This window comes from Cydia fagiglandana, chromosome Z (assembly GCF_963556715.1).
Source record: "Cydia fagiglandana chromosome Z, ilCydFagi1.1, whole genome shotgun sequence".
NCBI classification, from domain to species: domain Eukaryota; kingdom Metazoa; phylum Arthropoda; class Insecta; order Lepidoptera; family Tortricidae; genus Cydia; species Cydia fagiglandana.
Window position 1 is genome coordinate 11,106,500 of NC_085959.1, and position 26,827 is coordinate 11,133,326.

Here is a 26,827-nt window from a genome sequence, read left to right on the forward strand (position 1 = left end):
TAGATGTAAGAAATAGATATAAGTGAAAATATTTGTACACCGACTTCACGGTAGAATATGATGGAACTTGCATTCATTCTAATTTAAGATCACATCAATGTACCATATTCTGACAAATAAATACATTTCATTCATTCATTCATTCATTAAGCCGATGGTCCTGGGTTCGAATCCCAGTAAGGGCATTTATTTGTGTGATGAACACTAATATTTGTTCCTGAGTCATGGGTATTTTCTATGTATATAAGTATGTATTTGTCTATATAAGTATGTGTATCGTCCCCAATATTTATTTATTTATTTTATTTTATTTAATTATGGTTGATATATACATTACAAATTTTTGACAGGAGCATACAAAAGGTTAAATATGAACAAAAAGCAAAGACAGTAGGTAATAAAAAAATAATATTAAGTAACAATATGATTTATTAGTTTTGGTTTCACAGGCAGGTTTTAACTTATCTAATGCATAACATCTATGTATTCAATGTCCGCTTGACTTTTGTTAATTTCGAAAATGTTTGAAGTCTTTGAAGTAAATGATTTCACTGAGGTTACACTGATTCGGGCAAACCTGTCCACAATTTCACTTCACGGTTTGAATCATTACTAACGCTTAAAGTATTGTCTCTTCTGGTCAAGTAAGCCAGCAGTGCATGTCCTTTGCACTGGTAACTGCCATGAAGATTGCAGCGGCAGCTTTGACTGTACGTGCCAACTTGGCGAGGACTTCTCAGCGTGGAAGAAGAGCCGGCGGAGCCCGCTCTTGCCCGCTCTGGCTGCGCCGCCGCCTTGGTTGGGGCTGCGGGGACGACGGCTGTCTGAAATTGTTAAACTTTAGGTCAAAATTATATGCAATTAACAACACACTCTTCAAATATTACACTATATAGAGTTACTTCATCACGAAATTGTGATTAACTAAGTTAGAAAAATACCAAAATATTTAATTTGCTTACCGATAAAACAATTATTTTCTCCAAAATTAGATTCGCTGTTCACTTGACACTCTTGACAGCTGACAGATGACGTTTCTTGACGGTTTTGAACGAGAACCACAGACAAAAATTAATTTTTACCGACTTGGCGCGTCGAATGAGCGTTAACTAAAAAGATTGCCTCTTGGCTAGGTTATTATAAACATTATCGACCAGTCGCTCGCGATCGTAGAGATCGAATCGACACGGAGCGAATGTAATTTGGCTACGGGCCCTGATACTTAAATAAAGTAGGTATAATATATTATGTCAAAAATCAGCAATTACCTACATCTCCAGTACAAAAAATATTTCCTTTGACTATTTTCAATTATTTTTAAACAAGATGTTGAAATAGCGTGAAACTTTCAACTTTGCCCATGCTCACGCTAGACCGGGCCTGAGCTTCCGGCGTTTTATTATCTATGGAAAACACCACGTGCCCACCGATCTGCCGTCAGAGAAAATGACATGTCGGACGCCTCGGCCCGGGCCCGGCCGGTCTAGCGTGAGTCATCCTTAACTTGTCCAGCCATTATACTCGTACATTATCAAGAGTAAAATGGCACTGTGTAACCTGTTAGTAAATAAAAAAATAAAACCACAAATGAATATCATAGGATGTGGGTAAGTTTTATTTGTCATACAGTATATTTTTTCAACAAGCATTTCTCCAAGAGCCAGAATCGACTTAAAAGTTGTCGAGGATGACTCATGCTAGAACGGTCCGGGTCAGAGCCAAGGCTTCCGATTGTTCATTTTCTTTAGAAAGCATCACGTGAAAACGAACAGCACGACGCCTCGGCCCGGACCCGACCGTTCTAGCGCTAGTCAGTCTCCCACGCACATCGATAACAACTTGCTATCTAAGCAACCGTAAGAATAATTGGTTGGAAAACTAATTCCGTAACTGTGTTCTCGCGCAAAAAGTAAACTGGTTTTCCTACAGTTGTTATGCACGGTGGGGCAGAACTAGGGTTGCCATACGTCCGGATTTGTGCGGACATGTCAGGATTTTTAACCCTTTGCCCGGATTGCGGCCGGACTTGGCAAGTATCTTATAAAAAAATTAGTTTACGTGATATACTGCGTAACGAATGCGATGCGGGTCGGGCGGAGGGAAAGGGCAAGGTAGACCCACGATACAGTACACCGCAGAGAGCAGCGCGCCACCGGGGCGTCGTTAAAGCTACGCCAAATCTCTGTTACAAGAAATGTCCGGATTTTTATTAGGACATTTAATTCTTCCATATGGCAACCCTAGGCAGAACTGAAAGTTTCTGCATCTGAAGCGTAATTACGGAATGCGCAGAACGCTTGGCTTGACCTTTCAAACACCAACTACCTAGTTTCCCCTTCCGGGCCAACCGCTTACTTATTACCTACACAAAGTGTTCCTCTGGCTATGGAAAACATTAATTTACACATGTGCTTTTTATGATTTTGTTTGAAGATTTGGTGTCAAATTAACCTTTTGGACGCCAATGACCGATATACGCACCGCAGGTCAACGCCAAAGACCGAGACCACAGAGCAACATAGACCTACGTCAGCATAAAGTTCAATTTCAGTTTTGACACTTCGGTGATGTGGCGTCCGAGTGACAGCTTTTGTTTTTGACACGGCGTCGATAAGGTTAAAAAAATATACAAGACTAAATCCTCAGTTCCATACTGCAATTAACTTTTGTGGAGCAGCAATTCATTTACCTACTGTTTAAGCTGATTTTCCTGTGTCACTTAGGCCCACTTGCACCATTCCAGTAACCCGGGGTTAGCCAATTAAACGTTTTTTTTTCTCGCAGGGGTAAATACATTTACGTATCTCACCCCCGGGCTGCGAAGGCGTTGGGGATGGGATGGTATGTGGGACTAGCTCCACCCGTATTCCCTCTGTTACTCAGAGGGAGGGGAGGAGAATACCCACTAACTTCCTGCGGCGTTACCCTCTCTGCCGTTTTTGGGGAAAATCATGAGATCACGAGTATTCTACCACGATGCTCCCCCGAGCCGGTTAAACCTGGCGTTACCATGGTTACCAGAACGATCTGATACTAGGTTAACGGTTTAACCGCTTAATCCCGGGTTAGTGGAATGGTGCAAGTGGGCCTTAAGGCTCATTTAGACGGTGCGAGGACTCGTATGCGAGTTTCATTACATTGCGGCATTTGATTGGTCGGCTGAATTGGATGCAACCAATGTAACTAAATCCTCAATGTAACTAAAATCGCATACGAGTTCGCGCGTCGTCTAGATGAGCCTTTACGGTAGTTACAAAGGGACTGGGTATTTTTCATGTACCTACCTATTATGGAATTATTTAAAACCACATCAGTTTAACAACTCCGGCAATTAACATGCCTTTTTGATCTATGTATAGTACTGACCTTTCCCGGGAAATTACCTTTTCCTTTAAGCTATTAGGGAAATAAGTTAGTGTGCAAAGGGATTTAACCCCAATTATACACATTGCCTAACCCAGCCCAAGGGAATAGTAAGTTAATATTATCATAGGCTAAACCACAGCTGGAAAGGTGTTTAATTTGTAACAGTAACAAACATATGTATACCTATGTAGTAAGTTATAAATTCGTAAAAGTTACGTAATAGTAAACCATATTAGAGTAACTTATACATAGTGTGCCTAATGGTAACATTCCATTTCTAACCGCAGCTGCACTCCTAGTACTGAACGCGTCGCTGTCATTGTCAATTTCCATAGTAAAATGAACAGTAATGCAGCTGTCGTTGGAAAAGGACTGTCACCTTATAGGGCAGCTGCGGTTAGAAATAGAATGTTACCATTAGACTGTTATTTGACGAGTTTGCACTGACAATAAAATATGTCATTGATGCATCAAGGCGGTTTGTTACCGGGAAACGCGAAAATCGAAATTTAGTTATCTGCCTCTTTATGGCTTGAATATACATACAAGAGTGATGGAGAGGTTAGATAACGAAATTTAGATTTTGTTGTTTCGCGGTAGACCCCAGACTAAGATGGATATTGGTAGCGGCCCCTCCTACGCAGAGTTTTGCGTAATACTCCCTATTGTGGGGCGCTACGCGTTACGCGGTTAAAATGAGAAAAGTTAACAATAAGTAGCTCATTTTAAGAAGAGCCCTAAAAAGTGTAACACTCCTTTCACCTACAATAACCGCTACGTAGAATGTCGCTACATAACGAAATGGCGTTGCTACGGGCTACGGCGTAGCGCTCGCAGCACCCACGCAGTAAAAAAAGTGCGAGAGTTATTCTGATTGTAATAATAATAGGTTTGTGAACTTGATCTGTATTAGTAAACGGAAAGTCTATAAGATGCCGATACCGATGCCGAAGGCGGAGGGCTTTTAATAACTCGAGTTTGTAATCCCCTAAAGACTAGTAGAAAAAAAAACTTTTTAGCGAAATAAGTGCAAAATACGCTAAATAATCTATAGATTTGTTGTTTGATTAAATCGGCATAATGCCGAGTTTTTTTAAATTGTGTACCGACGAGTGTGTGTTTACAACTTACGATTGTACGGTTGTGCATGCACGCCCAGCAAAATTCTAACACGGCTGATTAAAATAGCCCGAAGGGCTGTCATTATTGCATTTACCTCAAGTATATTCTGAAACAGAAGTCTTGTGTGTCTCTTACATGTGATCGACACAAGGGGTAATAATCAAATGACAATTCGAATCACATCGAACATAAAGATTCTGCCATGAGAAATAATAAGATAGCGGGCCGATTTTTGAATTTCGATCGCTCGATTTTGCAACTCGAAAATTGGTGGAAAACGGCGAAATGCAAATTTCTGAAATACTAACGATAGAAATTTGGAATCCAGAGGTATTGACCACTCGTTTTCAATTCTATTAGTAGAATTTAAAAGACTAGTAGTGGAGATATTATTGAACGAAATACACGAAATCGAGCGGTCGAAATTCAAAAATCTGCCTCCAGTCGCGTAATTAATGTAATTAAATATAGTTCGTCCCTCGTTTGACAAGCGAAATTTAAATATGAATGTTTCATGAATGTCTTTGATTTCGCTTGTTAGCCTTGTGACGTCAAACGACTGTTGAAGTAAGGTTAACGTACTAGTGCTCGACATGCTAATGCCCAATAGATGACACCTTGCTGTCACCTCTATTGATAACAACTTAAGTTTCAAGATGACATGTACTGGGACCGCGTCGAGCACCAGGGGCCAAATTCGACATGTACAACTGTCAGATTTCGCATCCACGTCAAATCAACAGTTGATTTTATCGCATACTGAGTGTTGATTCCATCAACGGTGGATAATATCATTAGGTACAACCAAAACTCAACTCTAAACTAAGGGTGGTTCGGTTTGGTTTGCTTGTCACCCTAACTGTGGATTGTTAATGTCAAATTTTGACATTGTACGTATTCGAGAACTTATGATTTTTCCCACATCAACGGGAGATCAACACGATGCGTCAAACGTCGCTTGTCGAATAGGGGTCCAGAACGTTTACATTATGGCAGTAAAGTAAAACATTATTTATAGTCGACGTCATAATGTGTTCACAGTTTTCGCCTTATTCTTATTACAAAGGAGTAAAGTGAAAATGTGTAAATATATCTCTACAGTCAACTGTACCTTTGAAATAATGGCAAAAATAGTACATCACGATAAAAGTGCTACCTATGCGTAAAAGTGTCTTACAATGTTTTACAGTACATAATATGGCGCTTTAAATTTTCAACATAGTTATGTAATGTGCTAATTATTGCACTAGTAAGTAAAGTAGCACCATATGTACTGTAAAAAAATATATTTTTATTATTTATTGTTATTGCAGTCCAGATATTATCAGTAAATTACCCGGCGTTAAATATTGCATATCGATCTTAGGAAAGAGACTCGGCTAATATCGGCTTAGTAGAGCATTGTGACACACTACCTTGATGACGTTTAAGCGAGCAATTCTTGTATATTTACTTATTTATTTATATATATATATATTTCGGAGATCTCAAACGGTTCTAACGATTTCGATGAAATTTGCTAAAAAAAGGGGTTTATGGGGGCAAAAATCGATGTATCTAGGTCTTATCTTTGGGAAAACGCGTATTTTTGAGCCTTTGTATGTTAGGTAGGTATATACCTACTCGTATGTGCCACGTCGTTATGTAATTCTTAAATGTATGAAAAATTGTGTTACGCGTTTGTGTTGCTGCGTCATGGACGCTAAAAGGGTTATTGTTAATAAATTGATATAGATGACATATACTAAGAAAAGGATAACAATGACCTCCTATACCCAAGGCTGAATTTGAATCGTCTCCGCCATGTTCGGGTGGGTTATTTCTACGAAACTTTCGGTCACCTTATAACCGGCGTGGTAGGCGAAATACTGGTAGCTGCGGACTTAACAAGCTTTTCAAGGGCATTTACTTTGTGATTGCATTATGTTGAAATCCCCATTTGTTTTTCTTAAATATAATAAATTCGGTCACGGTTTGTCAAATAATGATCATAAGTTACTTTACTATTCTGAGATGCCGGGGTTTCTACCGAGAAATCCGTTTTCGAAATGTGGCTACATTGTCGGAAGCCGGTGTTGCTCGAAGGGCTACATCATTGACACTCGACTATTTAATTGCAAAAATAGATATATACATACCTACTTATTTTTACGTCATAACTGCTCATCGACGTATACAAAGTTGAAAGGCTTGTCACTGCTCAGAAAAGTTTATATTCTACTCAAATTAATTTTATTTTCATTTGATATTTATTGAAATAAATTTTTTCAGCATGTCATATATGATTTTATATACTATTTACTGGATATAATATTTATTTACTTACTTTATAAATACCGAGGATCAGCAGGCAGCAAGAAATGAGGCCAAGCGTGCTGGTAGCCAGGAGGGTTATGTTCAGTGACACCGTTACTGCAACAAGCAATACGTTAGGTTAGATTGGGTAGGGACTAGGTACAGTCCAAACATTAAACATCGACACGGGCAAAGAACCAAAAATATATACACGCTATATTAATATATGGGCAATAAGGGTGTATACACATATTTCGGCACATGTTATGAATTTTAATACCTTGAATGTACCTACCTAAGTATAGTGGGGATTCTTGAAACTAGGGAAGTAATTGGGTGGGTCAACTGTTATTGTTAGGTATTAATTTGTACCATCTTCTGGGAGATAACCCTTACACAGTATGTTGCGTAAAAATGATCTAACAGCCATACCCATAATTTTTACTTTTTTAACCGACTTCAAGATGACAAAAAGAGGAGGTTCTCAATTCGGTTGTATGTCGGTCACAAATGTGTCGCAACCCTTCAAACTCGAGTAAATCCATTCGGCCCTCTCAGCAAATATCTACCCTGTTACCTTTTCTTAATATCAAAATCGCCTAATCTGACATATGGATTTATCCGAGTTTGAAGTTCTTAACTTCAAATATCACACCGTCTTTTACTCATCACTTCACCAGTGACATCTACCTTAATCTAAAAGGCGTTTCAAAAAAATCACAGACCTCATACAGAGAATCCAACCTTCATTAAATTAGGTTAGGTCCGATACAGTGTCGCCCCCCGGATTCGCTCACGGTGCCTTTCCAGGTCACTTGGGCGCGGATGCGGCTCGTTTCACAAATACGACGCCAGGGTTAGGGTTGACACCTAATCTTATTATACATATAATTCACTTAAACGACAGGGTATGTTGAGAATTTAAATTTGGCGGAGTTAACTCAATTACTTACATTTTGCATTCAGAATGACTTTTTTCGACTTTGTGGAAATAATTTACTACGGGGAAAATGGAATTGATGAAGTTCGGCGACTCAGAGATCTTACCTAATCTTAAAGAACAGACGAAGTAGGTGTCTCCTTTAAATATGCTTACTGTTTGTTTCTGTATAATAAAATAATATTTAACAATTACCTACACACACAAGAACATAATTTAACCTACCTACATAAATCTCAACGTTACATAAGTACCTACTTTATGTTATGTAATTTACTGAGAAACGTAGGTAATAAAATTCAGAAGCAGCGCCTAGTCAAAACGTCTTATCTGCATACGAATTTCAAAGTTGACAAACGATTTATCGACTTAGCGCGGCGGAGTGGCAACCCTCGGAGGCTTTTATGAAAAGTGAAGATACATTTTTACCGCATTGAATTAGAAATGTTTTGCCGGGGCCCTTTCTCTGCCGACGTGCCGGGTGGAAGTTTCTCGAGTTTCGTTTGAAACTTTGTTGTGATAAGTAACACATGTTTTTATTAAAGGCTGGGTTTAGAGACATGTCACGAAGAGGTAGAGTCAGACCAAGAATAGTCTGCAGCGGATTTGATAGCCCACGCAGTGGAAGTGTTATTTTTAAAGGTCAAATTTCTATGAAATTATGACGTATAAATGACACTTGCACTGCGTGGGCTATCAAATCCGCTGCAGACTTTTTTTGACGACCCTAAAATAGAGCTCAAAATTGTTATTTTTGTAAATGTTAAAACATTTTATAAAATTATATGCTACTTTCATTAATTTGTTCCCAACGAAAAATAACGCAATGTTAGCTTTCACCGTGAAGCTGAAGCTGCTTTACTTAAATACACAATTTAAAAATGAAATTAAAAATGTTATTTGATTCGTTTAATTTTATGAAAAAACACTGTACCTATACAGATGTAGCTATAGATAATTATTTTCCATCGTATTTTCATGGAAGCTTACGAACGTGTCTTGTTATTTCAGTCGGTCTCGATACAAAAAGCACGGACATTGTCTGAACTAGCATGACAAACACGAACGTTTCAGAGAAATACGATGGCAAACAATAATGCACTACTTATATCAGCAAGCCTATTATGGATCGCTTTATCCACATTTATCCACGTGATAAAACAACTGTCACTTATTAATTCTGCGGGATAGAAAGAGACGGACACCGTTTTATCACGCTGTCACGTAGACAAATACGACCATCATATCCGTACTGTACTCTAGTATTGCCTTGCGATTTTGACTTCAAGATATTCACAAGAGGCGACACGTACTAGATCCATTCTAGATACGTTATAGTTCACATATCAACTAGTTCTCTTTTGCAGCGCAATTCGGGCAACCAATGTCACTTTTACGTTAGATAGAGTAAGATATCTATTAGATGTGAATTGGATCTTTAAGTCATATCCTGTGGAAATCGTTCAAGTGTATCTCCAGAATCGCGCAAATGTCAAATTTGACAGGTTAGATCTTAAACATATCGTTATCGTATCTTGGTGATCTCTAAAAGATATCTAATAGATATCTATTTCATAATCCAAATCGGGCTCATAGGCTGTGGTATGATGCCAAAACAGTAATAATGTTTTAGAATCGGTTTCTGAAACAAATAATATCGCCTTTTTTGCTCGGTTCGAATCAATTTACTACCATTCACTCTTTATAGCGGAAGCAGTTATAAAGTTGACCCAAAAATGTTTTATTAAGCTATGAGCTTCATCACATATGTTCTTTGAGTAATTCTAAGCATTTCAAGCCTGGGAGGCAATAAGAAATGTGTGTCTACTCGGATTTGTAATGGATTCAAACTTTCAACCCCTTTTTAACCCTGTTAGGGGATGAATTTTACAAAACGCTGAAATTACTTTTCCTGTCTTTTAATAATATCTCCAAATACAAAGATTCAAGTCCCGCGTTCGAAATTTTTTTTGATATCCATACAAACTTTCAACTCCTTTTTCACCACCTTAGGGGATGAATTTTCAAAAACGCTGAAATTAGTTTTCTTGTATTTTAATAATATATCGTTTTACGAAGTTTCAAATTCCTAGCTTAAAATAAAACTTGAACCCCATACAAACTTTCATCCCCTTTTTAACCCCCTTAGGGGTTGAATTTCTCAAAATCGCTTCTTATCTCTTGTACACTTTATAAATGTAATCTAGTGTGCAAATTTCAACTTTCTATCTTTTGTAGTTTCGGCTCCGCGTAGCAAAAATCTCCAACCAAATTTTTCACCTTTTTACGTTTTTCTTGTAAAATTACTATGAAATTGAAAAAACAAATATAAGCAATGAATTCTACGTCTTTGGTTTATACGAAAATGATACCAAACTTGCCCTAGTACCCACCAGGATCAGAGTAGATTTTTTTTAAAGATGACGGATGGCGGCCGTCTTTGTACCCCACCCTCCCCCCCACTTCAGGCTAGAAATGCTTAGAATTACTCAAATATCAGATGTGATGAAGCTCATAGCTTAATAAAAATTTTTTGGGTCATGTATGGCAGCGTTACATAACTGACTCCAGTATTATTAAATTCCATTTCAAGAACGAGGCAGATAACAAAAGAACCTCGAACGTCGTGTCAATCTCGAAACGCCAGGGGCGCATATCATGTTTCTACTAAAAGATACCTATCGACTGAACTCACGTATAAATATTAATCTAAAAAAAAATACAGTAAACAACCTTATTACAGTCACGCAAAGTTGATATTTGAACAAAATGTAAGTTGATATGCGAGGTTTAGAAGGGAAACAGATGATTAGATCGTGAGAGTGGTTAGGGCACGGCACAGACAAAACATCCTCCAGAATGAGCATAGTCGTGCTACCCCCTCTGCCACGCATACGGTAATTTTACTTGCATGTTCGGACTTCGCTCACCTCGTCCCGCGCACCCCCGAATTTTTGGCATCATCGGTTGCATGAAATAATTGCTCTAAACTCGGTCTAGAGGATCCCTAGTCTATGGGGCACGGGCACGTTTCGCACATGCATATTGTATGCGTGTCTCAATCCTACGAGACCGGCCATTATTTGAATAGAGCATTGCATTTCCGAGCCAAGAACGCTCTTGAGGCACTTATTTCTCGGAAGACATATTTACATACATGCGCAAAATAACTGGCCACCCTAAACTAAAAATGAATTCTATTCACCTATAAACAGAATTCATAACTGGCCTGCCTTCAATAACTAGCCACCTTATACTAAAATGAATTATGTTTATAGATGAATGGAATTCATTTTTAGGGTAAGGTGGCCGAATTACCTAACGTATTGATTTAAATTACAGTGCGTGTCATAAATATACAAACTTCTAAGGCGGCGGAAACTTTTGAACGCAATGGTGGGTTAACATAATGTGTGTGGCCATTAGTTGTGCGATATGCCTTATGCCACAGGTCGCAGTGCATTTCGCGCACCGATACATGACAGTGATTTTTAAAATCCGAATACTGCTCCTGATCCTGATTATATCAAGGGCATTTCAGTTTCTGAGTGAATTTTTGGTTGAAAATAATGTATTTTATTATAATTTGAATATACCCAGTTAAGTATAACTCACGTTAAACCGGGCCTGCCGGACCGTGTCCGGGCCGGAGCTTCGGTCGCTTACTTTTCTATGACAAATAGGAGGTGATCACGTGATGCTTTCTATAGAAAACGAAGCTCCGGGAGCTCCGGCCCGGACACGGCCCGGTCTAACGCGAGTCACCCTTTAGGATTCAACACGAAAAATATCAAAATAATTTATTTAAAAATGTACCTAAACATTTTTTGCAGAGTCCGCAATCCTTTTTATCCTGCAGGCGTTTGCTTTGCAGACAGCGAACGGGGAATTTCCCCGCATTATTCATCGTGTTGACACAGATCACACAATAATCCAGATACGTTACTCTTATACAATAACGTACATGTTTTGATTACCTATATTATTCTATTTAATTATCGCCCATCCTTATTAAGCAAAAAAAGATTAATTTATTACTTTGATAGCTGCCAGGCGTGTCTCACTCCGCGATTTCATCGCTTTGCTACAGGTAGCTGAAAGTACATCCGTTCGACCCCAATTTTGGGGTTTGCCATAAGCCGCGCGTGGCGCTGTCGCCACCTAGCGGCTATATCTGTCCTGATCGTAACAGACGCGTTTTGTTAGAGAGTGAGTCTTCTGTACCTAGTACTATTATTTATTTCGTATAGCTGCATAAGTTCTAAGAAAGTGCTCCTTCCCACGGACCTCCACCTTTTTACGGGTACCTATGTCTTTCTTCAGGATCCAGTTTTTTATTCTGTAGTATGCGTGCAGTATAGTACAAACATAATGCTCGTGTGAACCTTACTATAGTAGCACCTATACTACTAAAACGGGATCCCGCAGAAAACCGTACCCGCAAAAAAACGGGACGTCAGTGGGAAACACCTCTAACTGGCATATCTTAATATTTCAGACCAGTAATAATATTGCGGTAGTAGTAGTACCTATAGGTATAATAATAAGTGAAAGTAGTTTTGTGAAGTTGTGTATTTAGTACAGTACTATACGAGATATATCTAGTGTGGTAATCAATACCACTAAACTTAGTGATCAGTCTTAGTTTTCCTATTTAAACTGCCGATTTATTGTGTTTAGGTAGGTAATACTACGCAGTAAAGTACCTGTCACCAGCTGTCAATGAATCTTTTTTGGAAGATATCTATCGTTTCCACTTACCTTGAGATTCAGTTTTCTTTTTCTAATAAACCCTATTGTACCCAACTTCCAAATTGCGATAGTAAATGTGGACAGCCCCATAACATAAAGCGCGCGCTCTTTGACATCACATCACATGCGGCTGCGCAAAAAATATTATACAAAATAATATTGAAAAAAATAGTTTTACTTTACCCAATTATTTCTTAAAAATTCTTTTTGTAAGTTGCCATATATTGTTACACAAGGAATATGTTTAAACGGCTTACGGAAGTATTTACACACACGTTTTTAATTCGAATATAATTTTAATTTTAATACAAAGAGTGTTACAAAAATACAATTATAGAACGTGTTTATTGAACAAACATCATAAAATATGTTTCATGCATGTAACATTTTTTGATTGCGAGGCTTGAAAATGATTATACTCGTTATTCCGACTCTGACTCAAGCATGAATTTCATAGTAAATAGGTAGTAGGTGCATATTAATCCACCCGGTTTGTTTGCTATGTGATGTGACAGAGAAGACAAACTTCCAAGGATATGTGAAAATGCGCCGTTATCCTATATCAAAGTACAATAATACTACAATTTAAAGTGCAATAAAATACCAAAGTGTAATGACTTGGCGGCCAGTTTGCAAATTCTATTTAACAACGATTTTCACTAAAGTTAGCCAACAAGAATTTTAAGATTTAATCTGACTTCAAAGAATGAATTTAAGTTTGACTCCCGTTAAGGGATTAATTAAGCTATTCAAGTTAAAATCGTCTAAGTATTACTTTTGATTTTTCTGGGCCCCTATTCGACAACTGTCAGATTTCGCGTCCACTTCAATTCAACAGTTGAATGAATCGCAAGTTCATCAAGTGCGGATAATATCCTTTGGCGCAACCAATAATTCAACAAATATCAACTTTGTTTTATTACTACTTTAAGGTTTATATTGGTTTGGTCTGGATGTCATCTAACTGTGGATTGCTAATGTCAAATTTTGACACAGGATTGTTCAGATTCAACGGAAGTTCAACACGAGACGTCAAACGTCGCTTGTCGAATAAGGCCCCTGATCTGCCTACAAGGTTTTGAACCGAAGCAACCTTATGTTGTACCTACTACATAAAGTTCACATGTGCATGTATTTAATTTAGGTACCTACTCAGGGCTAGTAATCGAATGCGTTTGTGGGGGATATAAAAAACTATTTTTTATCAAATTAATCCATCAAGCGTATTTCTTAATTACGTGATAAAAAAAGTGTCGCTTTTTGACACCATGTGATTAAAACAGAGTAAACAGAGGTACGCTATCGTTATCAGTTATCACTCTGTCATGAATACAAATAAGACTATCAATTGTTTGAACGTTTGTACGTTTGGATCTTCGTTTTTCACCCACAATGGCTTACTGTATGAATTTTGATGAATGCGTGTGTTATGTTTATATTCTATGAATAGACATAAAATACTTTATATTAATCCTACCCTACAAGAGTTGCAATTTAGTACATACAAGAGTATTAAGGGAGGAGGGGGGGTGGAACGGCTTACACTTAAATGTATTAATGTCATTTTTACGATTTGTCCTTTTAAAAATAACGTAGCCCGTGTTGTATTATTGATTCATAATTAAGTGTAAAATTGAGTCAAAACGATATGTATTTACTTATATGTACAATTAACCAAAGACCTCTTACTAGACTAGCTCTTAGCATGGGCGTACGCAGCATTTTTTAAGGGGTGGGGCAGAAGTAAGGGAGGCTGGGTAAGTTGTAACAGGTTCGGTTCAAACAGAAATTCTTAGCTTATGGTCAGAGACCAGGGGCCAAATTCGACATGTACAACTGTCAGATTTCGCATCCACGTCAAATCAACAGTTGATTTTATTGCATACTGAGTGTTGATTCCATCAATGGTGGATAATATCATTTGGTCCAACCAAAACTCAACTCTAAACTAAGGGTGGTTCGGTTTGGTTTGCTTGTCACCCTAACTGTGGATTGTTAATTGCAAATTTTGACATTGTATAGTTCGTTTTTTTTAGCATTAGAAAGAACTCCACAGAAGCAAGCGTGCAGTTTTTATCAGGCTCTTTAATTGTTAATAATTATTGAATTATCTAATGTAGCATGGTCAATACATATAATTTACTTCAAATTATTACCGCTAAAAGTGCCGGATTTGGAACCACAAGCTTACTTCTGCGAAGTTCTTTCTAATGCTAAAAAAAACGAACTATACGTATTCGAGAACTTATGATTTTTCCCACATCAACAGGAGATCAACACGATACGTCAAACGTCGCTTGTCGAATAGGGGTCCAGGGTGGGACAACTGCCCCACCTTGCCTCACCGTGCATGGGTACGCCTATGGCTCTTAGTCTATCACTTACTTGGTGTTATTTTCTCCGGCTCTAGAAAACTTTCCGATTCCGGATTGGTCATCTCCCCGCTCAAGTAGCGTTGTTCGACCTCTATAAAGTGCCCCATGGTCACGATCGTTATCGAAAAGTACACCTGGCAACAAACAAACATAGAAATAATAAATAATATAAATATTATAGGAGATTATTACACAAATTGACTAAGTCCCACAGTAAGCTCAATAATGCTCAGTTGTGGGGACAGCGATTTATAAAATATATACATATTGAAGTACTTAAATACATAGAAAACACCCATGACTCGGAAACAAATATCTGTGTTCATCACACAAATAAATGCCCTTACCGGGATTCGAACCATCGGCTTCACAGGCAGGGTCACTATCCACTATGCCAGACCGGTCGTCAAATGACATCAGTAAGTCGGCGATCTCAGAAACGTCTCTAACGATTTCGATGAAATTTGCCAAATGGAGGTTTTTGGGCGCGAAAAATTGATATAGCTAATTGTTAAATCAAAACTGGCTTCCGGTAGTTTATGGACTTATATAGTCGTGTCGTAAAAAAACTGGACAAGTGCGAGTGCGACTCGCCTACCGAGGGTTCCGTACTTTTTAGGATTTTTTGTTATAGCGGCAACAGAAATACATTATTTATTTATTTATTTATTTAAACTTTATTGCACAAATTTACAAAAAAAAGAGTACAATTGGCGGACTTAACGCCTTGAGGCATTCTCTACCAGTCAACCATTGGGCTAAACAGAGACAGTAATTAATTTGGTGCAGGATTGTAAATAGTGAATATGAGAATATAGACACAAGTCGACACTACAAACTATAATACTATACTATACTATTACACAAATATACATTTTAAAATATACCTACGTATATACAAATTCAATATATATAAATAAACATACATATATATAATAATTATGTACCTAGTGTGAGACATCACATAGACATTTAGTCTCGAATGCTTTCAAATAAATGCTTACGCAACTTGCTTTTGAATGAAAGCTTGCTCTGAGCTTGTCTGATAGGCAGAGGGAGAGCATTCCACAGACGAATTGCTTGGCAGGTGAATGAGTTGGACAAGAATCCAGTCCGATGAGGGAGGACAGCCAGCATCAGACTACGAGAAGCACGGAGAATGCAACCAGGACGGGTTGTTATAAACTCAAATTTAGACCTGAGATAACTGGGTGCAGCTGGGTCAAATAAAATTGAATACAGAGTACATAAAATTCGCAATGACCTGCGTTCACGAATTGGGAGCCATTGGAGTTTACGGCGAAAGGCAGAGACATGGTCATATTTGCGCAGGTTAAAAACGAATCTGATGCAATTGTTAAGGAGACGATCAAGTTTGGACAGCGAGGCTTGTGTAATGTTTGTGCAACAGACATCAGCGTAGTCAATGATTGGCAATATTAGGGACTGAACAAGTAAAATTTTAGTGCTTGCCGGTAAAAAGTTTTTATGTACATTAGTAATCTGTTAAAATTTCACGGCTCATGAGATACAGCCTGGTGACAGACAGACAGACGGACACTGGGGTCTTAGTAATAGGGTCCCGTTTTTACCCTTTGGGTACGGAAACCTAAAAAGTGAGAGTAGGTACTTACTAGAGTGTACAAGGCAGAAGCGTAGCAGCCGCGGCGCAGGCTCCTCCAGCAACAGCAAGACTGGATGATGGCCATCTTGCCCTGTGAATAATGAATGAATGAATGAATACATGTTATGTTGGCGAAAAGAAACTTAGACCCCCAGTAACCCAAATGATATACAGGGCGGCTAAAAATAATCCCAAAACCTGCCTGGCAACGGGAATGCAGTAATTTTTTAGTCACCCAGTATATTGGCGACTCATTCCGTAGTTTTTGAGTTTATCGCGAACAAACATTACAAACACACGGACAGATGCGGCGGGGGACTTGGTTTTGTAAGGTGTAGTGATTACAGGCACTGGTTTCGTATGCAGGGTAACGATACAACTGAAAATAAATGAAAATGAGACATATTTTCCTGGTTTTCATTTCACACACGAGCTGTTGCCACTGCACTACGCACTGCACAGGAATAACAACTATTGTTTTAAAATCTGTGCATGACAAATTTGCAACATCTGCATGACAAATTTAGACTTAGACAAATACAGTTTTGCAGGGATCTGTATAGTTTTAAGCTCTGTACTGTGTATTAATAAATAATTAAAAAAAATGGACGTCACGTAACAATAAAGTATCGTCGCGTGTTCAGGATGATCGTTCTACTTTCCCCACCATTCCTGAACTACGTGCGTTCTATTTATTCGGCTACATCACCTTTACAGCTATGTAATTTGGTGGATAAAATCAGATTCCAACGAAGCCTTAATCAAACTTGATTTGCATAAATTAGCGATATGCGGAGCGACGCTGAAAATCCCCGTAATTATGCTTATCGGAATACATTAGTGTCCGCCATTAATAAACAGAGATATCAGTTAACGCCTGCGAAATTCAGGGTGCTTGACGGCGCCTTCGTAAAGGCAGAATAATTAGAAGAAGAAGAAGAAATTATATTTATTCAGGACGTTTACAGTATTGCTTAAAACTAATACAACACTTTTATAAGTTTAAAACATAAACGTCACTGAATTAAAATTGTACGAGCGTCGCATTGGGACAGTCCAACTATTGTTCAGTTTTCAGGCTAGCCAGTACGCTTAAGATCAATGAAAACGAATGAGGGCAGTAAAAAAACTATTAATGTGATCTATTATCATCGAACTTGCGTGTATTTGATAGCATATGTGCGCTATTATAACAAATGATTAGCAAAGTAATAGATGTACATTTTTTTAGGCTCACTAACTATCAAATAAGTATGACGGATAGGTGAAGTAGCCTTAGAGCGGTTTCGCACTACATCCGACCCGAATCCGATCCAAACCCGTGAAAATATGGTCCGTAGTAGCCGTAGAACTATTTCTATGGTAAGTTACACACCACACACGTTGAATGACGGGAAGAAATCGGATGACGGAGATAGGATCTAGTGCGTAACTTACCATAGAAATAGTTCTACGGCTACTACGGACCTTATTTTCATGGATTCGGATCGGACGTAGTGCGAAACCGCTCTTACCATGGCTGCCTTGGCACTGTCAAATTACCATATGAATTCTCTAACTTCTGCGTAACTTACTTCCTGCATATACATACTTACGTCGCTTGCACTAATATGCGAGTACGAGCGAGACGCTAGCGAATATGTCATTGTCAAACTGGTGGTGGTCGTAAATCCTGCTTTTTAATTATGCCACATATTAAACACGTTTGTTTCGTCACTGGGGTTGTAAAGGTTGCGTGTCACCTGCAGTAAAATTTTATTGGTGTATCGTTCATCAAAAAAATAATGGTAAGTAATTATTAGGCTAATGAAAGTAATATTGGGTACAAAGCATAATGAAAAGATAATCTAATTCCAATGGGTTAAATAAGACTTAGACAATGAGCCTACGTGGTAAGTAGAATCCTAATTATTTATCAGTATTTTGTCAGAATCTTTAAAAAAATATTCCAAGCGAAACTTGATGATGTTTAAAAATAGGAAAAAAATAATATTGCAAAGAGTATTATGCAGTACCAAAATATTGTTAATCAAACATTAATATAGGTACATACTTAAACATAGGAATAACATTTTCAAACTTCTATTCGGAAGTCGGTTCATAAAGTAATGTCAAATATCAAGCGCATACCAATAATAAGTACCGATGTGAATGCTTATAATTTCCCAGTCGAAGTCACCCATTATCGTTACCAATATGGAACTTTTATGTTTTCTGTTTATCAACGTTCGTACAAAACAAAGGGTTTCATCACACTCCAAATGGCAGTGTTGCTACAAAAGCCGTGATGTAAAAAAATAGGGCGCGTCCCGAAATCAAGCGATGCTCCACTTACAACGAACGGCAGTCAATTAACGCATTTGGTCGTCATTTTCACTCACCTAGAAGTCATTCAAAATTCAACCCTAAAGTCAGTATTTTTAGGTGCGTTTTACTTTGCATTTTGTAGCGTTCCGTATCCAATCAATCACTGTGCTTGCGTTGAAACATAACTGATCAAAGCCTTAACAAGTTGATCTGCAGAAGACACAATACTGTCTATGCTTGTTATTTTTACTTATAGAGCGAACTTACATAAGCACAGTAATAATACAAATCTGTCAGTAGCAGTTTTGACTACTCAATGACTACTCTCATACTGTGACCGCGCTATTTTCTGTATTTATTCTGCACAAATAGGAAATAAGTCTAACATGAATATGAAGAAATAAAATAAACTGGCACTAAAGGTGAAATAGTGGTAACACCAGTCCAGTGTTGGCATCAATCTGAACTAAATCAATCCAGATTGATCAACCGAATTGACGCGTCAATCCGAATTGATCAATCCGGATTGATCAATTCGAATTGATTCAATTCAGATTGACGCGTCAATCCGATTGAATCAATCGGAATTAACGCATCAATCCTCAATTCGGATTAAATCAATTCTCAATCTAGATTAACCATAGTCCCTAAGATTACTTTTCAAAGGTGTCCTTTTTTGGGACTTATTTACTGGACTTAAAGTCGATATCTGAGGTACCCAGAGGTTCGAAAACATGTTCCTGATGTCAGTATTGACTGATGTCCCTTTTTGGGACATTTTTCGAAATTGGCCGATTACGTTCATATTCGTAATCGATGTCGACCATAGGTCCCGAAAGATGTCCCTTCCATTTCGGGAGATTTTTTTAAATTATTCGTTGGCACTTTAAAACGATATCAGAGATTTCCAAAGGTTCACATGGTAGTTAACATGTTTCCGACGGCAATACAGACGTAGTTTCCTTTTTTTTGGACATTTATTAAAATTAACCGATTGCGTTCAAAATCGATATCTGAGGTGCCCAAAGGTTTCGAAACATGTTTCTGACAGCAATACCGAGAAATGACTTTTTACCTACCTACGCTAAGGTTCCGAATAATATTTCCGATGGTAATATTCCGAGATGCCCTGTTTTGGGACATTTTGGGGCATTTCTTGAAACCAACCGATTGCGTTCAAAATTTATATCTGAGGTGCCCAAAGGTTGCCCAAAAGAATGATTTATTTTTATTGAATGCCTTGCGAGTATTACAGTAAGTATCGGGATATCCCCCGGTATTCACTGTAATACTGGCAAGGCTTTATATATTGAACTTTACTTGTTATTATGGATATTATTTATTCATTTATCTCACAATAACAATCTGTCATAAAAACATAACAAGCATCAAATGAAATCGAAGGGAGCCCGAAATATGATATTTTTTTATTGCTTTAGACATAATTATAATATCGTATAGAAGTTATCTTACAGATGTATTCTCATAATTATTTTTTATCCATTAATCTTGCACACGAAAATAACAAAGTGAAATTTTTAAACCCACATAACATTGTTCTAGAATAAAAAAATGTACCTATAGATATTCAATGTTAACCTTTACGACAAATAATAGTTGGTAAATGTTACTTACCGTAAGAACAACTGCGATGTCCAATCCTCAAAGTCACGCCAAGTTAATCGTATGAAACAGTCCAGAAGTAAATTCAAAAGTCCATATAACAAGCCAACGCCAAAAGAAAATCCACAGTCCAATTTAAAACAAACACACACAGTCACACACCAACAAACAACAAGGGTTGAAGACCGAATGTCTTATCTCTACTGGACTCAAACTGGACACCACTAGAACAATAAAAGGATTAGAATCATGCTATCTCTTTCGCACTCGTACGTTTTTAGAATGCATCTTGTTATCAGCAGGGTGGCGTAATGCAGGTAGTAAAGTAAGTACGCGGCTAAAGTGTAGAATCTAAATATTGCCGTTGAAACCATGTTTTGCACCTCAGATATCGATTTTGAATGCAAGCAGTCACTTTCAAAGAATGTCACTAAAATGTCCCAAAACAGGACACCTTTCAATATTGCAGTTGAAAAGATATTTAGAAACCTCTGGTTACCTCAGATATCGATTTTAAACGCAATCGGGTAATTTAATAGAAATGTCCCAAAAAAGGGCATCTCTCAATATTTCCCTCGGAAACAAGTTTCGAAACCTTTGGGCACCTCAGATATCGATTTTGAACGCTATTGGATAATTTCAAGGAAAGTCCCGAAAATGTTCCAAAAAGGACATCCTTCATATTGCCGTCGGAAACATGTTTCGGAACCTTTGGTAAACTCAGACACCGCTTTTGAACGTATTTGGCTAGTTTCGAAAAATGGCCTAAATAAAAAGGACATTAGGTAGGTACATACAAAGTAATCGTCAATCCGAATTGACGATTGACGATTGAGGATTGACCGATCAATTCGAATTAACGATTAGTAATCGTCAATCCTCAATCAGTAGATTTAGAATTAGTTTCGTCAATCGTCAATCGTCAATTCGGATTGATCGGTCAATCCTCAATCGTCAATCGTCAATTCGAATTGATTTTTTGCCAACACTGCACCAGTCTACTTGTCAATAATTTTGTATTGTCATTTCTAAGCTAGTTTAGGTATAGTTTATATTGTCATTAAATTATGTAGTCCTTCTTTGCGTGGCATTATTTTTGGCTTACCATCTTAAATATGTATTATTTTCGCAAAACTGCGCAGTTTTCAAATACTCTGAGATTGTTAGAGGGTAGGGGGAGGTGGTCCATTACAGAAATAAAACCTACCCGGTAACAATAAAATGCTGAACTCCAGGAAATATTAGGTACTTAATTTTGGGTTTCCGTTATTACCTTCTGTAATATGTAGGTATTCTACTATTAAATGTATAAAAGAAAGTCGTGTTGTATGGAGTGATATTACGATATTATCTACAAATAACTAGCTTATTGTGCTTTCATAACTCGTACTTACCTCACCGAAAATGTTTGAGTTCGTTAAATAAATAATTTACAACGAGAGAATGTAATACAAATAGAAGAGATAAACACGACCGGGCACTTTGTGAGTGTGTAAACAGCTGGCGATGTTGGCAAAGCGTGGAAAGTTGCCATAGATACCTCTGCGATCTCAATCTTAGGGCCATTAAGGGTCTAAAAGGGCCCACTGATTAACAGTCCGCCGGACGGTATCGGCCTGTCAGTTAGAACAAAATTTTGACAGTTTCGAACAACTGACAGGCCGATATTAAGTAGAATAAGTAGCCCCTTAACCTCTAGCCACCCACAGACCTATAAAAAGGTCTCCTGTTGTGTCAACTTTGTGTTGACAAAATAAAAGTTCATTTTGCTTGGCAAGATTTGACGTATGGGCGGCTAGAGGTTAAGTAAGGAATTGTCTACGAGCAAACACTTAAATAATGCAGTCGAATTAGGTATACAAAATACCTAAATTTACAAGCAGTAAAAGGAGATTTCAGAGTAAAATGTTTATTTGACAAATAGGTGAATCAACTTTTTTACTCTTTCCCATGGTTAAGTTCTTAAAACCCTAATTATATTAAACATGCATTATTGTAGTAGTTATAATATCCATAATGGGTAATTTACTTAAATTTGTTGGTAGAACGACACTCAATATTTCTTCTAACTGTTCCAGTATTGTCCCCCGGACAACGGGATTGAATAACTACACTAATAAGTGGATCCACCCAGATAATATTAGTAAGTACCTAAATATTTTATAATTTGTAATTCTTAACGAGAATACAGAATCTTTAACCATAATATTTTACACATGTACCATGTTATGTCTTGAACCGTTATAAAACACAATGTGACAACAAAAAACGTTGATCCACAGGCTATAGGTAGGTACAGTCGAAAGTACCCAGTGTAATTTATGGCCCATTTTGCATCTTGTCACAGTGACAATAGTATGAAATCTCTAGCGACTTTCACATTGATTGTCACTGTGACAAGGTACGAAATGGGTCATAAAACTCATAAATTAATACTTTCGACCGTACGTTCGCGAACAAATACTGTAGGCAGATTCATATTTTGTTATCTCACATAAGCTTAATTAATCTGAAGAGATAAAAAAACTCGACGCATTTTGTTATCGCGTATTTCAGAGTCAGGACAAAAGAGAAATAATAAGATTGTCAAAAAATATCACAGCTTATTTTTCTTTTAACTCAAACAAGGTATTCGGCGGGAGTTACATCCCTACTGTGCGAACTAATGGTGTGAGATATTCCCCCCGCTAAGACTAATAGTTAACGGTAGAGACTCGAATAGTTTTCAACCAGCCGGGTAATTGAAACTGGGGGACTATCGCGAACCTCGATTATCGAAGATTATTATTCTGTTACTAGAATAAGCCAGAGCGATAGAGAGGAAAATAATATACGAACGTTTGAAGTTCCAATTATATCTCGGTGCTAGAAATGTTAATACAACACGTAAGAATTAATCAGTAATAGGAAAGTAGAAATTAAAACATTTGTTTAAAATTTTAAAACAAAAAAGTAAGTCATCCGTATTTCGCATTTTTTGTAATAATAACTGAAAGGTTAACATCCTTATTTGCTGCATTATTAGCAAATATTAATTGATTGTTTAGTCAATTATTTTTTTGGTACAGTCAAATATATGTAAACTACATATACATATACAGATGTGTAGTAATATCATCGAGCCTCAAACTATCTCCATACCAAATTTCGTCTAAATCGGTTCAGCGGTTTAAGCGTGAAGAGGTAACAGACAGACAAACAGAGTTACTTTCGCATTTTTAATATTAAGTAACTATAGGGATTAAACGTAATTGTTCTGAATACTTTGATATTGGTTGTTTAGACGATAATTTCTTACCCATACTAAATGTGTAAAAGTGAGTACATATATACGATCGGTGGCTTTTAAAAATCGAGCATGATTGTTCTATCGAGCGAGGTGTATGTACATATATCGATAGATAGGTATAAAAATTATATTTGATTAGGTACAATTTTCGAGCCTCGTCATGATTGTTATTTTTTACTGATTCTGTGTTGTAAGTACCTATGTAGGTAATGGCTTTTCTATTACCGATCACCTTTTATTTCTGAGTTACACGTTATATTAATATAAAACTATGAATAAATATCCTCCCTTCCGTTAGTGACGTCATAAGGAATATATATCTATCCGCAGGTAATACTATTGTCGTAACTGTCTGCTCGAAGGAGATAGCAGCCATACAACGGACGAGGGGTCGTTATAAATTGAGAGAAAATGTATGTCTAAAGATTTCTTGAACACAGCTAAATTTATATAATAATAATAACAGACGGGCATCCGGGCATCCGCTCGGTATACCCCTTATATTTGCTTACAGATCATCTGATGCTACATTACGACACCGGGGGGCGTCACTCGAAATACGAGCGATAGAAATTTGGAGATATTATTGAACGAAATATACGAAATAATAATACTATAATAATCATATTATGCAACTATGTCGAAAATTTAAAAGGCGATATTTACTATACACTGTACGATCTACATCGAATAGGTATTTAAATAGTGTGGATTCCTCTTCGACGTGTTATAAAATTCCCTTTAAACCCGTCAAATTAAACCTATCATAACAACACAAAGGAGACGGTCCTAAGTATTCAATATAAAATTAAATTAAATTAATATTATAATAAATTTAATTTATTATACTTATTAATCTCAAAGCCTAGTCGCTCAAGGCTTAGTTGCCAAGTTGATATTTCGGTCGCTCAGTTACATTTTTCTAGGTAAAGTTAGGATAGTGTGAAGCTTCCATCATTAGAACCCATTTCAATCGTTGACAGCCTCTTTGTTAGGGATATACCTCTATTGCCAAGAATTATTTAAGATAGATTATAGCAACTAATGGGAGTGTCCTGTACTGGGACATAACATTAAGAACGATACTCATTATTATAGGGAAGACTAAGGAGAGTTGTGACAATACACATCTCAGCAACAAAGCATAATAATAGATATAATATATTTATCTCAAACTTTTCACCACAAAGTCCATGTAAATAAACTCAGCATAACTTACTGATATCGTAAAAAAAACATGACGGCGATTTGCAGTTTGTATATAATAACTTATTAAAATAAACTAAAACTACAAAGAAATTAAAAATTAATACTAAAATAAAAGAAACTTACCTATAAAATAAAAACCTAATTATAAAAAGAATACCCCCTCTAGCAGGTCCGCCTGTCCACTTACTGATTGTTATGGTTCCGTACCTCAAAAGGAATAAACGGAACCCTTATAGGATCACTCGTGCGTCTGTCTGTCTGTCCGTCTGTCACAACCTATTTTTTCGGAAACTACTGGACCAATTAAGTTGAAATTTGGTACATATACTTTTGTAAATTAGTAAGCCAAAGATGGACATGTTTTTTTTTATAATTTTAAAATACATTAAGTTGGAAGTTATTTAAGAAAATTTTGAATAAAATACACTAAGTAGTTTTTTTACCTGTAGATGACAGGAAAACCTATTAGAAATGTGCAGTCAAGCGCGAGTCGCAATTATGTACGGAACCCTAGAAACGCGAGTCCGACTCGCACTTGGCCGGTTTTTTGGATAGTAAAACGTGGGATATTCTGAGTTAAACGACTGCCAAAGTTTTAATTGCCACGCGTTACATCGAACCGACGTTTCTCGAACAGTATTAAGTATGTGAATCATTAGTTTAGCCCACTACATTTTGCGGGAACAACTTTTAATTTGATATTGCCTTTTTCAGAAAACCTATCAATTTCTTTTAAAGACGTCGTTTGTTCACAACAAAATACAAGATAATGTTTGTTTTATTGTTAAAATATTTACGAATGAGCTTGAGACTAGAATTTATTAAGGAAACAGTATGGGTACAAAGTATTTAGAAGAAAGGGCTATTTCTGACGCAAAATATTTATGTAAAAACCGGCCAAGTGCGTGTCGGAATCGTGCATGAAGGATTTCGTACCATCACGCAGAAAACGGCAAAAAAAAACACGTTTGTTGTATGGGAGCCCCACCTAAATATTTATTTTATTTTGTTTTTAGTATTTATTATTATAGCGGCAACAGAAATACATATCTGTGAAAAAATCCACTATCTAGTCATGAGAATATTACAGTTCATGAGATACAGCCTGGTGACAGACAGACAGACGGACAGCGGATTCTTAGTAATATGGTCCCGTTTTTACTCTTTGGGTACGGAACCCTAAAAACAGTCAGGTATATTGCTATGCCATGTTGACCTTACGAAGCATATTGTCGACTTTAATGTCGAGTAACTAAGAGTCGATCATAAATCAAAGTTAAATAAATTCGAAACAATATATTTTACTGGTATTAGACTGTCACCGTTTATGAAAAGGCCAAGAGGAGAGAAATGATAATGTTTCCTTAAAAAAGGGAGGCGAAATATATACTGCCGTATTCGAACTTCGAGATATTCACAAGAGACGACACTTCCTAGATCCATTCTAGATACGTTATAGTTTAGATATCCTGTGGAAATCGTTCAAGAGTATCCCCAGAATCGTGCAAATGTCAAATTTGACAGGTTAGATCTTAAACATATCGTTATCGTATCTTGGTGATGTCTAAAAGATGTCTAATAGATGTCTATTTCAAAATCCGAATCGGGCCCATATATAATGACTGTGTTTCATGTTTTATCTCAAGAGGATTTAAATGTTATCTAATCCTGGTCAACCAGCGTCGCGATACTAGCTTGATGCGTCACGACATGGTAGCTGATTGAAAATAGGTAGGTATCTTTTACAGGAATAATTCAGGAAGTTTTGATAAACTTGGCTTTTAACCCGAGAGTAATTTTTAGCAGTTTCAGGAATCTGACGAACAAAAGGATGACAATTAAATATTAAGTCCCGTTATTTCGTCCCGTTAGTCCGTATTAAATTAATAAATTACTTCCTGATACCGATAAAAATTAACATAATC

General features: G+C 37.1%; 1 protein-coding gene and 1 long non-coding RNA gene across 2 annotated transcripts in view; both read right to left on the reverse strand.

Annotated features, from left to right (window-relative positions):
* The window catches only part of LOC134678332 (uncharacterized), a 381,674-nt gene that overhangs the window by 172,907 nt on the left and 181,940 nt on the right, over positions 1-26,827 (reverse strand). The window lies entirely within an intron of this gene.
* Positions 1-26,827, reverse strand: part of LOC134678322 (uncharacterized) — a 113,082-nt gene that overhangs the window by 69,453 nt on the left and 16,802 nt on the right. Inside the window, exons 2-4 of the mRNA XM_063536850.1 lie at positions 16,485-16,565; positions 14,861-14,984; positions 6,815-6,900 (exon numbers count right to left, since the gene is read on the reverse strand). Coding sequence (XP_063392920.1) covers positions 6,815-6,900; positions 14,861-14,984; positions 16,485-16,559 — 285 coding nt within the window. The 5' untranslated portion in view covers positions 16,560-16,565. The remainder of the gene's footprint in view (positions 1-6,814; positions 6,901-14,860; positions 14,985-16,484; positions 16,566-26,827) is intronic.